This window comes from Chaetodon trifascialis, chromosome 7, assembly GCF_039877785.1.
Source record: "Chaetodon trifascialis isolate fChaTrf1 chromosome 7, fChaTrf1.hap1, whole genome shotgun sequence".
Lineage (NCBI taxonomy): Eukaryota > Metazoa > Chordata > Actinopteri > Chaetodontiformes > Chaetodontidae > Chaetodon > Chaetodon trifascialis.
Window position 1 is genome coordinate 12,376,791 of NC_092062.1, and position 15,273 is coordinate 12,392,063.

General features: G+C 41.3%; 1 protein-coding gene across 5 annotated transcripts in view; it reads left to right on the plus strand.

Annotated features, from left to right (window-relative positions):
* Positions 1–15,273, plus strand: part of LOC139333409 (CUB and sushi domain-containing protein 3-like) — a 224,752-nt gene that overhangs the window by 172,358 nt on the left and 37,121 nt on the right. For all 5 annotated transcript variants that reach the window (XM_070965782.1, XM_070965784.1, XM_070965783.1 and 2 more), the window contains 5 exons: positions 1,268–1,441; positions 3,579–3,752; positions 6,386–6,571; positions 7,712–7,885; positions 13,787–13,969. In XM_070965782.1, the coding sequence (XP_070821883.1) occupies positions 1,268–1,441; positions 3,579–3,752; positions 6,386–6,571; positions 7,712–7,885; positions 13,787–13,969 (891 nt within the window). The remainder of the gene's footprint in view (positions 1–1,267; positions 1,442–3,578; positions 3,753–6,385; positions 6,572–7,711; positions 7,886–13,786; positions 13,970–15,273) is intronic.

Sequence of the window (15,273 nt, forward strand, 5' to 3'; positions counted from 1 at the left end):
TTACTTGAGCCGCATTCAAACCCACACAGCAGCAGAATGTGACGGTTTCCCTGGCAGATGCATTAGTCTGTTTATCAACCCTGTGGCACCAGCACTCCAAGCTGGTACAGTTCATTAAAAGAAGACGACCTCTCTCTTGTTTAGTAATATGACTGTCAGGGTGAACATAGCCAAGGACCTCTCGGTACAGTCGCATACTTCAGCACTATCTTCATAGAATCTGGCTGCTCTCAACTGGAGTGTGATAATAAAATGCTCGGGTGAGTTTCTGGGTGCAGGAGTGAATTAGGGAAATCAGACTCAGTCAGTGGCAATTTCCCAGGTTTTAAGTGGCAGTGGAAATCTCAGCAAGATTCCTCCTCTCTGAAAGGGATTTATTGTTGCTGAAAGTAATACGATTACGTGCATGAGCGTATTGCACAGATTTTGAGGAGTTTCACACGCGTCTCGCTGTCTACTGTAGATGAGAAAAGCCGAGTTATCACCACGAGTGAAGCTGAGGCCACTATGAATTTAGAAGTAATAATTCAGAGATAATGACCCGAAAAATGCTTTCCAAATCCAATATGTTTCATGAATACACTAATTTTGTTTGCCAACATTTGCTAGAGCTTTTAAATCACCAGTTTCCTCATTTCATTTTATAATACAGTTGTCAAAATGGAAAATTATTCAAACATGATAACACAATCAAAATTGTGCTTCCACCCTGAAACTATTGGCCATTAGTTCAGTGGGTGCCATCACGAGCTATTATTCTCAAACATTTTAAACTTGAACTAAAGTGGTGCCCCACATGAGTGATTGACTGAGAAAATTGGACCTCCACATTAGCTGTATTCCGACTAGGGCTGCTCAAAATGGTTATTTTGGCCATTTTGAGATGACTATTATTTTACACAATTGTCGTGCTCATTGACTTTAGAAGAACATTTATTGAGCTTAAAGAAAAAAATGCAGATTTCCTTGAACTTTAAATACGACTCAACTGAAAAATGAATGTGATACAGTGGTCATAATAATAATAATAATAATAATAATATAAAGACTTAATATATGATGTGCATTATAGTGTTGTTTTTATCTGGCATGTTTAATGTGAGAAAGGATTGCTGAAATGCAGCTCTCTCGTCGTTTTTTGGCTGCCAAGTGTCTGTTGCTAATTCGCCATCTTGTTGAGAAAGAGAGATTGACATTGAGCGAAAGGAAATAGTGCAACATGTTTACAGTATTGTATATGTGGCGTCTTTCTCCCATCGTCCTGCAGCCGGTCACTGTGGCGTTCCGGAGCAGATCGTAAACGGCCAGGTGATCGGGGAAAACTTTGGCTACAGAGACACAGTGGTTTACCAGTGCAACCCGGGATTCAGGCTCATTGGCTCCTCAGTACGGATCTGCCAGCAGGACCACAGCTGGTCCGGACAGCTCCCAGTTTGTATCCGTAAGTACTTTAACACCAACACTCTGCTAGCCTTGAGTTTAATCCTGGGATACGGTAATCCCGGGAATACTCATCCAAACAATGTCCTGTTTCCTGAGAAATATAATAAAGGGAAAAAATTGATTGCCAGATTGATTGATAGAAGAAGAAGAAGAATTTCCTTTATTCGTCACATTTTATACACAACATGCAGTTGAGGAGGAAACTGTACACGCCATGCATATGTGAAATTCCATCCCGCTATTTGACCCATCCATGGTCAGTCCTTCCTCCACGGCAGACCAGGAGCAATAAATGCATTCAACAATACAGTGAGATGCACATATCTCAGAGCAGCACTGTAGAAAGACATTCATAATCTCCCAAAGGATACATCCAAACTCTCCAACTGAGTAAGAGCTTTTCTTTTAACTCTGTGTGATCATTGACTTTATTGCTGTTTCTAACATTGCTTGGTTATTAAAGAAGGCTCACACCCACAGCCTCTGAACACGAGCAGAATATGGAATCAGAGTTTCAGTTATGCTGTAATTAATTGAAGTCCGACATCTTTAAATCTCTCCGGTCATGACGTCCAGTGAAGTTAATTCCCAAGTTAGATGTGAATTACTCTGGCTCTGCATGCTATATCCTCACATCTAACTCGATCAATTAAGAGTTTACTTCCACCAAACCACCACCAAGAGGTGGTGGTGATTGTTGGAACAGTGGGAAGATGAGTTTTGTTTCTGTCAAGCTTGATAGAATTACTGTTTCTGCAAATGGACTCTGGTGGCTTTGGTGCGAGCGATATATAGAGGCTGTTTCAGGTTAAACGGATCTTACGCTTTAACATAAAAGTCTGTCTCTGTACGGCTCCTTTCCATAATGTTGTCAGACACTTAGAATAACAATCTGAGCCTGTCAGTGTCAAAACCAAACACTTTTAGTGGACGTACATTGACGATGTGCAAATACCAGGAGAGATTACATTGTAGCCCATTTTGCAGCAGCCGGCTGCTGGTCTCTTTCAGTGGACCAATTTCAAAACTTGTTGTCCCCGTTACTTGGAAACAAAAACATGGGAAAATAGGATCCATAAGCAAATAATTTTTCTCCCATTTGTCTGTGGAAATTGTCCAGGACATGTGGACCAGCACCAACAAAAACTGTATGGAGTCTGTCTCAGCTTGATAGAAAGACTTTGAAAATGATAAAAACTACATGATTTAAATTTAAGGCAGACAGATCACCTTAGCATTTCATATTCCCCGCGGCTACTGTATAGCAAAGTTCAAGCTGCATGCGACTTTATATTATGTTCATTCTTATGTTGACTAAGATAAATGCTGTTCTTTTGCCCTGGAAATGATTAATATCATCAAATAATACACTGAAGTGGTCAGGTTGGAAACACATAGGTTTATGCATATTTGTGTGTGTGCGCATGTGTGTGTGTCTGTGTTTGAGTGTGCATTTATAAAGAACACCCACATGGTTATTTGAGAACCTCTCATTATAGACACTACTGTTCAGATGGGAAACAGCTGATGGAGACAGTTGGTGTTTTTCATCCCTGCTTTTTGATTTGAGACGTTTTTAAGAAACCCTTATATATGGAAATTTGTATGTACAAGATGTAGTTTGTCAAAAACATGAGGATTGGATAGCATTGTTGAAATAATTCAATGAATAAAAATGTTTTTAGCATTCTTAAAAATCGCTCTTAAAAAGCTTCCTGCAATTACCCGAGCGTCCTCCTCCTTTAGCTTGACGGCTCTGAAATCAATAGTTGACACATATCCTCATTATGTGATTCTCAATCTCCTGTTCAGCCATTGATGCACTAAAATGTGCTGTTTACCCTTTCCCAATCGATCATGTCTTGATTCTCACCCCACCCCCACCTTGTCCCCAGGAGTTAATGATATGATAATGATATTCCTATGATAGGTGTCACTGTATGTCACCTATTGATCATTGTTATTGAATTTTCCCCTCTCTTTCATTCTCTTTGTCTCTCTCTTTCCACACACTCTGTATCCTCCCCCCTCCTTCACCTTCTCTTTCTGACCCTACTTTGCTGTCTTTTATCTTCCATCCTCCCCTCTACTTTCCCCTTTCTGACACGTAACCGGGTGACGCCTATCAACTACAGCTGTCACATGTGGCCACCCTGGTAGCCCTATCTATGGCCGCACCACAGGCGATGGCTTCAACTACAATGATGTGGTGCGCTTCACCTGCAACAAAGGCTACACCCTGGAAGGACCCTCCACAGCCCAGTGCCAGGCCAGCCGCCAGTGGAGTCAGCAGCCACCAACATGCAGAGGTAAGGTCCAGCTGCAGAGCTCCCGCAGAATAAATAAATGATTGGCAGCTGGGCTGACTTGAAGTTTCAGAGAGATGCAGATGTGTGTTGACAGTTGAACTAAAAAGCTGCTTGTCTCTGCCAGCATGTTTAGCTAAGGCTCAGGAGGCAAAGACAGACACGAATAAAAAGCAAGAATTTAGAACCAGCAGATGCATCATATTCATATGCATCTCATTAACCATCTGCAGCGATGATTTCTGAAGAGGATACCTCTTAGTGGATCACTGCAGCTAAAGGTGTTTGAATGTTTGGTAACGCAAGCCTCTTCTGTCTGACTCTGCTCCTGTGAATCAGGCTAGCCATCAGTAGAGCAGGTAGCTGCCAGCGAGCAGCAGTAGGATCCAGCCAAAGTGTTGGAGGAGAATGAAATGGCTTTTGCAGGTGCTTTGTGATGGTTGAGGAATCAGAAGCTAGGATGACCACAAGCCAGCAGATGTATCATGATCATTCAGAAATCAGCAGCCAGTGACTGCCAGCATGCACAGGCAAGGGCACAGCAGCAGAGTGAATAGAGGTAATGTTGTCTCATCTATTGATTTGAATGAGAAAGTCTCTATCTGTTCTACTTCTCTGCGTAGAGCATTAGGTAACAATATCTGGGGCATTGGCCTCAGAGCAAAAGTGGGGGAAACAGCAATAATGAGCTTACAGCAGAATGTATGGAAAGGGGAGAGTAAATGGGGATTTGTTTCAACAATTTTACTGCCAGTTTTTTTACCAAGAGGCTTGCTGCAGGGAGAGATTATTTTTGAAGGAAAGAAAGCTCCAAGTGCATTTGCTGGAAGACATCTCACTGGGAGTGTCGGATGGTGACTGTGTTTTAGTTGTGTCCAATTTCAGTTTGCTCAGGTTAGGCTCATTAGTGGTGTGTTTACAGCCACCAGCAATACAGACTGGTGTGTGACTGGACCATAGCAATGTTTACTTGCTTTCTCAAAATAATGTTGACAGTTTGACAATATTTCTCCTGGAAGTATTTTTCACCATTTACATTATTGTCCCCAAAGTAAAATCAGATACAGATGTCAGATGTATTGTGCAGTGTTATGGAAGCTCGGAGTGAGGAAAGAGCTTTTTCGTATTTGCCTTTGAAAATGCTTTTTTTAAACTTTAAATTTGTTGGAGTGTGAAGATCCAGTAAATGTAGACGAATATGTATAGTTTAGTAATTATCTTAACTGGCTTAGAAATTCTACAAAGTCGCAGATCAGGAAGCAATCAGTGTAACATGAAACTGACGAATGTGATTGTTATCCAGTGTGGTTTCAAATGGTGTTATACCTCTGGATCTCATCAGGCCAGGCTAGATTTGCCAGATTTTGCTCATTTAAAAATATCTCTCCTCGTGGTATGAATCGTGTTGGCAGTCAGATGTGAAGAGATGCAGTTTTCATTACTGTGAATAGCACCATAGAGACAGACCTGGTAAAAGATCAAAAGAGTAAAATCATATTAAACTGTCATGACTCTCTTTGTCAAAATATGTCTGTCTGTTGCCATTGAATTTTTCTCACATTAAATCAGCTTTTTCACATGTTTGTGTTCTTGATTTTAACTTGATGTTGCTCTGAACTTATTTTCACCCTGATCTGCTTTAAGCTGTTAAAACCAGCTTGTCAGCAGCGTGTTTTCAGAGACTTCTGCTGCTTCTGAAATGGATGCTTGTGAATTTGTAACAATAGATGAGCCTTTGGTTCTGCAGGAAGCATGAGGCGTTATTATTGACAATGCTTAAATATAGCTTGGACTCACTTGCCTCCCTGTTTATAGAATAAACAGAAAAAGCCGCTGATGAGGTCATATCAACATTTCTATTATTAACTCACAAGTGAACATGCTGACAGATAGCGTTTATGCAAATTAGGCTCCAACTGAAGAAAAAAGACTGCTCAGCTTCCAGGAAAGAAAAGTCAGATCCCCAGCGATGATACTGGGTGGAGTTAATTTTTAGGCGGAGGCCACATAACATGTTATGTGTTAGCTTGTTTTTAGCTCCATGCCATGTTGAGACTTAAATTTTTTTTTTATGACAGAATACAGCTTGTCTAGATACTTGACACATACAATATGCATGATTACAGTAGATATGATTTAGGCAAAGGCAATTATAGAAACCCATCACCCATAAATAATCAAAATCTTATGAGAAAACCGTTACAGTCCAGTAACTCAATTATTTTTCATCTCCTGCTGTGCAGTGGTGTGATGTACATTATGCACATCGAGGGCCAGAACAACCTTATGGACAGAGGTGATTGTAAATACAGTATTCATAGGTTTGGAAACACTGCCAAGAAGCGAATATTCAGTTTGGCTCAAGTATATCCTGTAGTGCGCATCAATAAGTCATTTACATAATCGCTGGATAGCACAATAAATTGATGTGTGTGGAACTATTAACTAAACATCATTACAACATCACAGCATGGATATGATAAAGAGCATATAAATAAGATAGTGAATCCATAAATAGACTTTATAAGAGGACTCTTAGGGCAACAACAATTCTGGGAAAGCGTAAGAAGCTGGTTCTCAATAATTGGAATAATTCATGATGGCATAACTGTATTAGTTTTTTCTTTTTCATCCAGTGGTAAACTGCACAGATCCAGGGATCCCTGCCAACTCCATCCGAGAGAGTAAGATCGAGCATGGTAACTTTACCTTTGGCAGCGTGGTCTTCTACGACTGTAACCCTGGATATTACCTGTTTGGCTCATCGGTGCTCACCTGTCAGCCGGTGGGCCACTGGGACAAACCTCTCCCAGAATGCATTGGTACAGTGGTTATTTTATTTAGTCATTCTTATTACCTTGGTAATCAACTGACCAGTCGTGTTGTTATTCACATTATTTTTAAAAATGTTCATCTTCGTGTCTCCTGTCCATTGCTCAGTACATCAGCCCAGCCCTCTTTCTATGTAATTAGTGCATTTTGAGCAGAAGTTAATTAATGCATGTAAAGAAATAAGAACAAGTTTCACTCTCAGTTGAGAGTCCACAACCTTGTTAGTGTCCTCATTTGAGTTTAAATGGTACAAGTTACTAAATGCTGTGACTGAAAGCATCTGTGTAATGTTTGATGCCCCAGTGGCTTATGGTTATGTTGCGCTGTGGCTAATTGAGAAATGGGGGAACTGTCATAGGACCAGTTGTTCAGGCTATAGCTAATGTTCCCTCAAAACCAAGTGCTCAGATTATAACAACAACCATCTATGAACTGAAGGGGTTATCTGAGGTTGCAATGCTGCTCTCAAACACCTGGCTCATCATGCACTCTACTTTTGTGCGAGGCAGTAATGACCTATTTCTAGTGAAAGCAGACCTCCACATTTTGCACACCGGCTCGGAAAGCACTTCATTTCATGGTAGAGAGATGACGCACAGCATTTATTTTATCAAACAGAATAGTAATTAAAGAGATACACAGGAGTGTCTGTCTCAATTGTTTATTCACAGCTCCAGGCATCGCTGACTCTCTGTTAAGAAATTAGCTTTACGAAAATTACAGAAACTTCCTTTGTATTATGAGACTAAGCTGCTTAAATGGCAGCTCCCACAAACATATGTTAAGGTCAAAAGAATAATGAAGTGGCAGAGAGAGTGATGTACCAAATTAGATTTTAGTACTGAAAACAATCTAGTGAGCATTTCATTAATTGTTTGTGGTATACAACGGCACAACTAATTGTCTTTTTTATGAAGCATTATTATGTTAAAGACAATTAAAGCCCAGTAATGTATTCAAATGGTTCTATCTTTCAACACAGCTGTGTTAACAGTAGGACACAGTGGAGTGTTTCACCAGCACCAGTAAAAGTTAGGGAATTACCAAGCTTGTTAAGGCATGCATCACCAATCTCCATTCGTTTCATCCATTGATAACCTTATTTCCTCTCTTCACTCTCCGTCATGCAGAGGTGGACTGCGGCCACCCAGGTACACCTCCCCACGGAGTGATGAGTGGAGAGAAGTTTACCTTTGGCTCCACGGTGCGCTATTCCTGCTCCGGAGAGCGCCAGCTCATAGGAGACTCATCACTCACCTGTCAACTGAACGGACACTGGAGTGGTCCACTGCCCCACTGCTCGGGTACACAGACACACACAAACATCATAGTCATGCACACATGCAGTTGTTTGATTTGTAAAGTAGGACACTTCCAGTCTGTGCTTCCTATGCAGAGGTTCTCTAAATGAATGCAAAGCATTGTGTTTAAAGTTTTGGTTTACGCAAATTACAAAACATGCAAATCATAAAGCAGCCCAATAATGTGTAATGAAATTCTGTTTGTGGTGTTCATAGTGTTAAAAAATGACATAGTGATCGAAAAATTCGTCAGCAATTTCTTTTTTTTTCAGAAACGGTGTCCCCAGTACTTGGCATATTCCACAAAACAAACTGTCATCAGTTTAAATAAGGATTATTTCTTCCAATGTAAACTGTTCGCAGCAGTGTCTGTGGATTATACAGGCTAATGAGGATACAGATTCTGGAGAGACAAGTTGTTGTTGATTTTAATTTCTCAATGCAGTAAACACCACAAACAAAATTCAGTTCACCAGAAATAGTAAGATATAAAATAAAAGAGTTTTAATAAAATAGTGCTATGGATTGATCACAGTCATAGTTAGGAAAGGCCATGTGATGCAAATTTCCAAGCTTTAAAAATCCTGACTCCTCAAACCTTGTCCCAACAATCAGCAGCCATGGGCTCCTCTAAGCAGCTGCCTGGCTCTCTGAATATGAAAGTAATTGATGCCCCCCAAGGAGAAGAAGGCGATAAGAAGATAGCAAAGTGTTTTCAGGTCGACGATTGCTCAGTTTGAAATGTAATTAAGAAATGTCAGTTAACAGGAACAGTGGAGGTCAAGCTGAGGTCCAGAAGACCAGGAAAACAGTCAGAGAGAGCTGATTACTAGAAATCCAAACCTGCCGTTTGACTGCAAAAGACCTTCATGAACATTCAGCAGATTCTGAGGCAGCAGTTTGCTGTTCTACTGTGCACAAACACCTGCACAAATATGAGCTTAATGGAAGAAACCTTTCCTGTGTCCTCACCACAAAATTCAGTGGCAGATGTTCGCAAAGAAACATCTAAACAAACCTGATGCATTTTGGAAACAAGTCCTGTGGAGTGATGAGGTAAAAATGGAGCTTTTTGGCCACAATGAGTAAAGGTGTATTTGGAGAAAAAAGGGTACAGAATTTCATGAAAAGAACACCTTTCCAACTGTCAGGCGCGGGGGTGGATCGATCATGCTTTGGGTTTTTGTTGCAGCCAGTGGCACGGGGAACATTTCAGTGGTAGAGGGAAGAATGGATTCAATTAAATACCAGCAAATACTGGAAGCAAACATCACACCGTCTGTAAAAGAAACTGGAGATGTAAAGAGGAAGGCTTGTACAACAGGATAATGATGCAAAACACACCTCAAAATCCACCATAGTCTACCTCCAGAGGCGCAAGCAGAGGGTTTTCAGTTGCCCTCACAGTCACCTGACCTGAACATGATTGAAAATCTGTGGGTGGACCTCAAAAGAGCAGTGCATGCAAGATGGACCACGAGTTTCACAGAACTAGAAGCCTTTTGCAGGAAGAATCGGCAAAAATCCCCCAAATAAGAAGTGAAAGACTACAAAAGATAGAAACAAAAAAGCAAACTCATTTAAAATATTAAAGAAATGTGTCATCTTAACTTTTTGCTGTTTGGAAATCAGGTCATCTTTTTCTCATTTAGCTATTCACAGTAACATAAAATTTAAAACCTGGGCAAATTAAGCCAAAACAATCTATATGGCGAGATAGTGAACATCACTCCACAGTGATGTAGTACCTGGGAGTCCTGGCATTAATTAGATATTTGATTAGAGCCTGTGTGAAGTTCAGAGAAAACACAGCACAGGATAGTTATCAGACTGAGCCAATTTACTGCCCTCAGACTAGAGCCCTGTGCAGCTCTTACAGGATTTTTTAATGGTGCGTATGTGCCAAAATGTCTGACCATTATCATCCTCACATCCCCCTCCTACTCAAAGCAGCTTCAGCATTTGACTTTTTTTAGAACAGGTAGGCTGGTGGTGTATCTGACACATCTGCATTTGGCTGATAAATGTTTGAAACACATACACAGGCGGTGGGTCCATACCAAATGACCTAAACCAACACCCTTAGCAATCATTCCTCGTGCATTCAGTGATAGTGAGTTTTGACAACATGCCTCGGCTAAAGTGTGTGTGGAAGCAAACGTTGCTTCCTGCAGACTGAATGCACTCAAACAACAACAAAAAAACATAACAGAAATTTTTGTGTCCAGTGTTTAGTACATTTAGTTGCAGACATTTTCTGAAAACCTGAAAAAAGTGTGTCATCGTGTACATCTCCTGAACTACAGGCTTCGCCCCTAAATCCCCTCTGTGCTCTTCCCTCCCATCACACTTAAGCATTCCTGACCATTTAAGTGGGTTCTCTTTACTGAATGTTCACTTGGTTTGTTCAACTCACTGACCCAGAAGTAATGTTTGTAAGCAGACTTGTATGACAGTTTGTTTTTTTCTTCTTCTTCATGAAATGGGAGTGTGAACGCTCTACTCAACTTCAGTATTTTGTATTTACTCAGACAGTTGGAAAGTAGTGAGGCAGTAGTTAGACTCCGAGGGTAATAAGGTGATGCACATGATTGCAGAGGCTCGAATCTATTTCCCAGTCAAAATTACATTCAAATTTTTGGTTCTTAGTTTTGGACAATTAAGGGAGCAACATGGAGGTGTGGTAGGGTAGTGTATTTCTCTTTGTGCCTGTGTAATTAATTGTGCACAGGCTAATAGCAGTTTTCAGCCAGAAATTATGGCCGTAGAATCGATTAGAGTATGTAATTTTAATGCTGATGGTCAAAAGAAAATTAGCATCGCAAGGTATTTTTCGTCTTTTATCGCCTGGTCTTTAAAAGCAATTTGGCATCTGTTACAGGATGATTTGATCAGCACCCTGCTGCTGTGACAAACGGCTGTCTTGAAAAGTGATTATTTGTAATTTTTTGTTATATTTCATCACTCACTCCGAGCTGTGTATCACTGACATGGGCTCAGCTGCCTCTGTTTATCTAAAGAAATCCATCCGATAAACTGTGTTTTAATCTGAGCGAGAAAACATTTAATACCAAACTAGATTCAGTGCGTTTAATTTAACTTGTCCGAAACCTAATCGGCATCAACTCATCACTTGAAAGTGAGATAAGTAAAACCAACATGAATCTGTTCCCAAGTATTTAACTTGTCAAAGAGAAATTGCTGTTTAGAGAGTAAACCCCTGCGGGGGGATTTGTGCAGCAGAACAGGAGTCCTGGCTTAGTGACCAGAGAATTTTACCATAATAAATGACGCTGTGACTCACCAAGGTAAAGAAAAAGGATGTGCTAAGGTTAGCTACAGCAGAGAATCTGATTACATGTAATCAGGATGACAGACTGCAACTTTAGATTGAACAGCACCTCCTATAATAAATGCTACTAGAAAATATATGGTGTTGGATTAGATGGTCTGAACATGTGGGGATGTTATGAAGATATAACTTGCTGGTGGCAGCACAGAATTTAAGAGGAAAGGATTTTCGGGACATATAGGATTCAGATAATATTGATTTTGGCTATGGTTAGATGGTGGTAATTAGAGGGTAAATGCATTGTCCTCACATTGCCACACAAGATTGTACTGCATCAGTTATTCTGATTAACACCTTTGTCATCACTTTCGTTCATCACTGAAAGTTTTGATGAATTCAGACCCATGGCAGTAAACATCTGTTCCAGCTGGAGCAGAAATCTGAACCACAGCACAGCTGGAACTCAGATGTAAAGTTGTGATGCAAAAAATGCCTGGAGAGTTTTAAATTAGTAAGAGTGTACATAGTGCACCTAGTTTTCACAGGCATGTTAGCCAAAGCTTATGAAGGGAAGCACTTAGTACTGCAGTGTTATCAAGATAAAGGAGCTATCTTTACAGTGTTGGTGCATGTCTAAATGATTTTGAAAATTCCCTGTATCGTGTGCCATCACTTAGTCTGAACTTCTGCTGTGATTTTATTTGCGGAAAGGCTTCTGCATTGCCTATAGACTAGAAATTATGAAAATGAATTCATGCTCATGACCAATAGCAACAAGATAATTTGGCCTATGAATTCCTCAGAAGTCCAGCCCAGAGTCAGCAGCAGTTCTCATCCATGCATCCATCCATGCATCTATCCTTCGTCTCATCAGTCCTCCCGTGTTAATTAGCAAGAAGGGACTTGAAACTGCTTGCCAAGCCATTCCCCTTTTGTCCTCGTCTGTTGCATGGATGAGTTGAAGGCCTTATTATTTCCTCACAAAGGGAGCCTGGTGAATGGACATTAACTCAGATTCAAACCAAATCCACCACCATCCCAATTAGTGAGATTATAGCTGTCACAGTGCATAACGAGCCAGGCCGCCTTACCTAACTGACGGAGACTAACAAAGTACTGACACCTGCTGTGGGACATACACGCCCATATATGCACACACAAGGGAACATGCGCACACACAGGTAACAAATGAGTATGCATACTTAACATGCACTTGCAAAGACAAGTGTATTTAAGTACATGCACAGGCTTGCAGAGAGACACATAAACACTCACATGCATCAAGGGCACTCTCTTATAGACACACACACATGCAATAAATGCACACACACACACACACACACACACACACACACACACACACACACACACACACACACACACACACACACACACACACACACTCATTGCTAACCAGAGCCAAACACAAGGGAGTCATCTCCAGCTGTGGGCCGCTGACCTGACAAATCTGGTTTGTGCATATGTGAACAGTTGGATGTGTGTAGAAGTTATGAGCTTGGTGTTTGCGCAGTAAGGCTTTGTCAACAAGGCCAGTACTACTGCAGCTGCTTGCTGCTCGGTGGACAGAGAGCAGCAGCCAACACAAAAGGAATGATGCATGGGGTGTGTGCACAGCTCAAGGAACAGGATCTCGAAGCCAATAAAGCACAAATCCTTCACAAATCTATCAATGTCTGTATTGTAGTATTTCCACTTTGTCCGTCTGTCTGCCTATATCTCTTTCTCTGATTCCCTGATGTGTGATGCAAAGAATGCTTTTGTGCTTCCACCACTGGTTTCATTTCTGTGGAAGCAGCAGCGGTGGAAGCGGTGGCTGATGTCATGTTTGTTATGTGATTTTCCCTTTGCTCTAAGGATGTCCGCAGTAATGCAAAACCAAAAACCACCCCACCCCCTAGACTCCATCCTGACTCACATCACTCAACTTTGCTTGTTCCTCATCTCAACATGAAATAATCGGTTGTCATGGCACCAGCTGAACTCCATACCATAGTCGCCTCTCCCTCATTTCCCGTGCCTTGGATAGAGAACATGTCCCATTTTCTTTCATCCACCGGAGACAGCCCAAATGGGACCATGAGGAGAGAATTAACAACAGACACAGCATCTTTTTATTTGAGTTCGTTCATAGATGTGCAGGACAGGCGGTGCAAGACACTGGAAGTGCTCTATGTTCCTCCACTGAACAAAAGACAGAAGAGATAATTCAGGATAATGAAAACGCATTTGGCTTCAGAGGTCAAACTGTATTCATCATTTCTCATAACCACAGCTGGTTGCCTTTTAATGCTGGCCTCGCTTTTTTATGGACAGAAAGCTCCTGGAGTCAAACCTTCAGGTTGTTGGCATGGTGACAGCTGCTCATTGGTGCATTGTGTGTTTTATAGCTGCTTCCTGGAAGATTCAAAAGATGTACAGTTTGGCTCCAAGTCCTCTCTGTAGCGTCCCTCTTCTTGGTAGACAGTAACACTGTGTTGTGTGTAATGCAATCAAAAGGCCCACACATAAAAAGGGAACACACATAGTTAAAATGGTTGGCATCTTCAGTTTCTTGTTTTCATGGCTCCTTCTCTGGTTATTATCCATTGCAGGTGACTCGACAGACACCTGTGGGGATCCTGGCACACCTGCCCATGCCAGCAGAGAGGCAGGAAACTTTAAAGTGCGTAGCAAAGTGCGCTTCACCTGTGCAGTGGGACATACGCTGTACGGCTCGGCGGAGAGAATCTGCTTCCCCAACGGGACCTGGTCGGGCAGACAGCCATTCTGCAAACGTAAGGGGAATCTTTAAAACGTCTTTGCGATGTTATGCTTGAACCATTATGAGAGGAATACCAAAAGCTAGCATTTACTTATTCTTTGAGCAGATGTTCCCTATTTTAACCCTCTTTTGGATATCATTTTCGACTATACTTGTGTTGTACAAGTGTTTGGGTAGCACTCCACCACATCATGTTACACATCGGGTTTAGTTTACTCGTCACAGAGAGCACTAATCAGCCTGTTAACACAGTTGTATAATGTCTTTTTTTGCCTCTGGAGGGAGCTTTCTAAAGTGTGACAAAGTGACATTATGGCTTGGAAAGTAGACACTTTTATCAGAAAGCCTGTGTTACAAACTGGTTCCAAGTAATTTGAACGACAGGGCCATTTATTTACCAGGTAGGGAACAGAAGACACGATTGAGTTACATTATGGGAAAAGTAAGATCCGGTGTTTTAGCCTATACTTGAGACTTAAAGGTGCAGTGTGTAACAATTTTACTTTATGATGTGTCAAAGAGGTCTACAGAATATATTGTGTTGTAAAGATATCTACTGAAGTTAGCATGCTAACTAGCTAGCCCTGCCCAGTTCTTTCATGTAATACCACTTCGTACCTCAGGAGGTCGTAGCCCGATAGTATAGCTCAGCTCAACAGATAAAAAATACAAGACACGGAAAGCGTGACCTCCATCTCACTCTTTCTCCTGCTTCATGCCTCTCTTATCCCTGGCCTGACCCCGCCAGATTTTTGTTGTTCCTGGAGTCAGAGTCCTGGTCAGAGCAGCTGTAAATCACTTCTGTATTGTTCCCTGTCATCACTCCCTGCCAGCATTACCTCCTCCACCCGGTAGTCCAAAGCTCCTGTAAACACCAACACTACCCTTGTCTGGGTAGACTGGAGTCAGCTGATAGGACCACTACCTTCATGGCTAACTGATCAAACTAGCTAACGACATCTACAGTTACCAGCATTTAGTGGTTACTCTGGTGATATGCTGCCCCTATTTATTAGTCAACAGGTGGCCAATTCTGTGATATTGAGCCTTTATAGACAGGATATGTCAGGCCCTTCTCCAATTCTGATGATGCTTTTCAAAATCTGTCTCTTGTAAGTCACTCAAACTATGTGAAAGCACAACACTGATGAATCTGCTTATTTTGTTGAATTTGTGTACAAAATAAGTTGTCAAAAAATGTATAGTCCCGAAACGCACATCAGCCGTGGTGCCAAAAAATTTCAAACAATACCCAGACCTACCTTGCACTCACAAACATTGTATGCAACACATGGGATGCACACAAGCATGAATGTG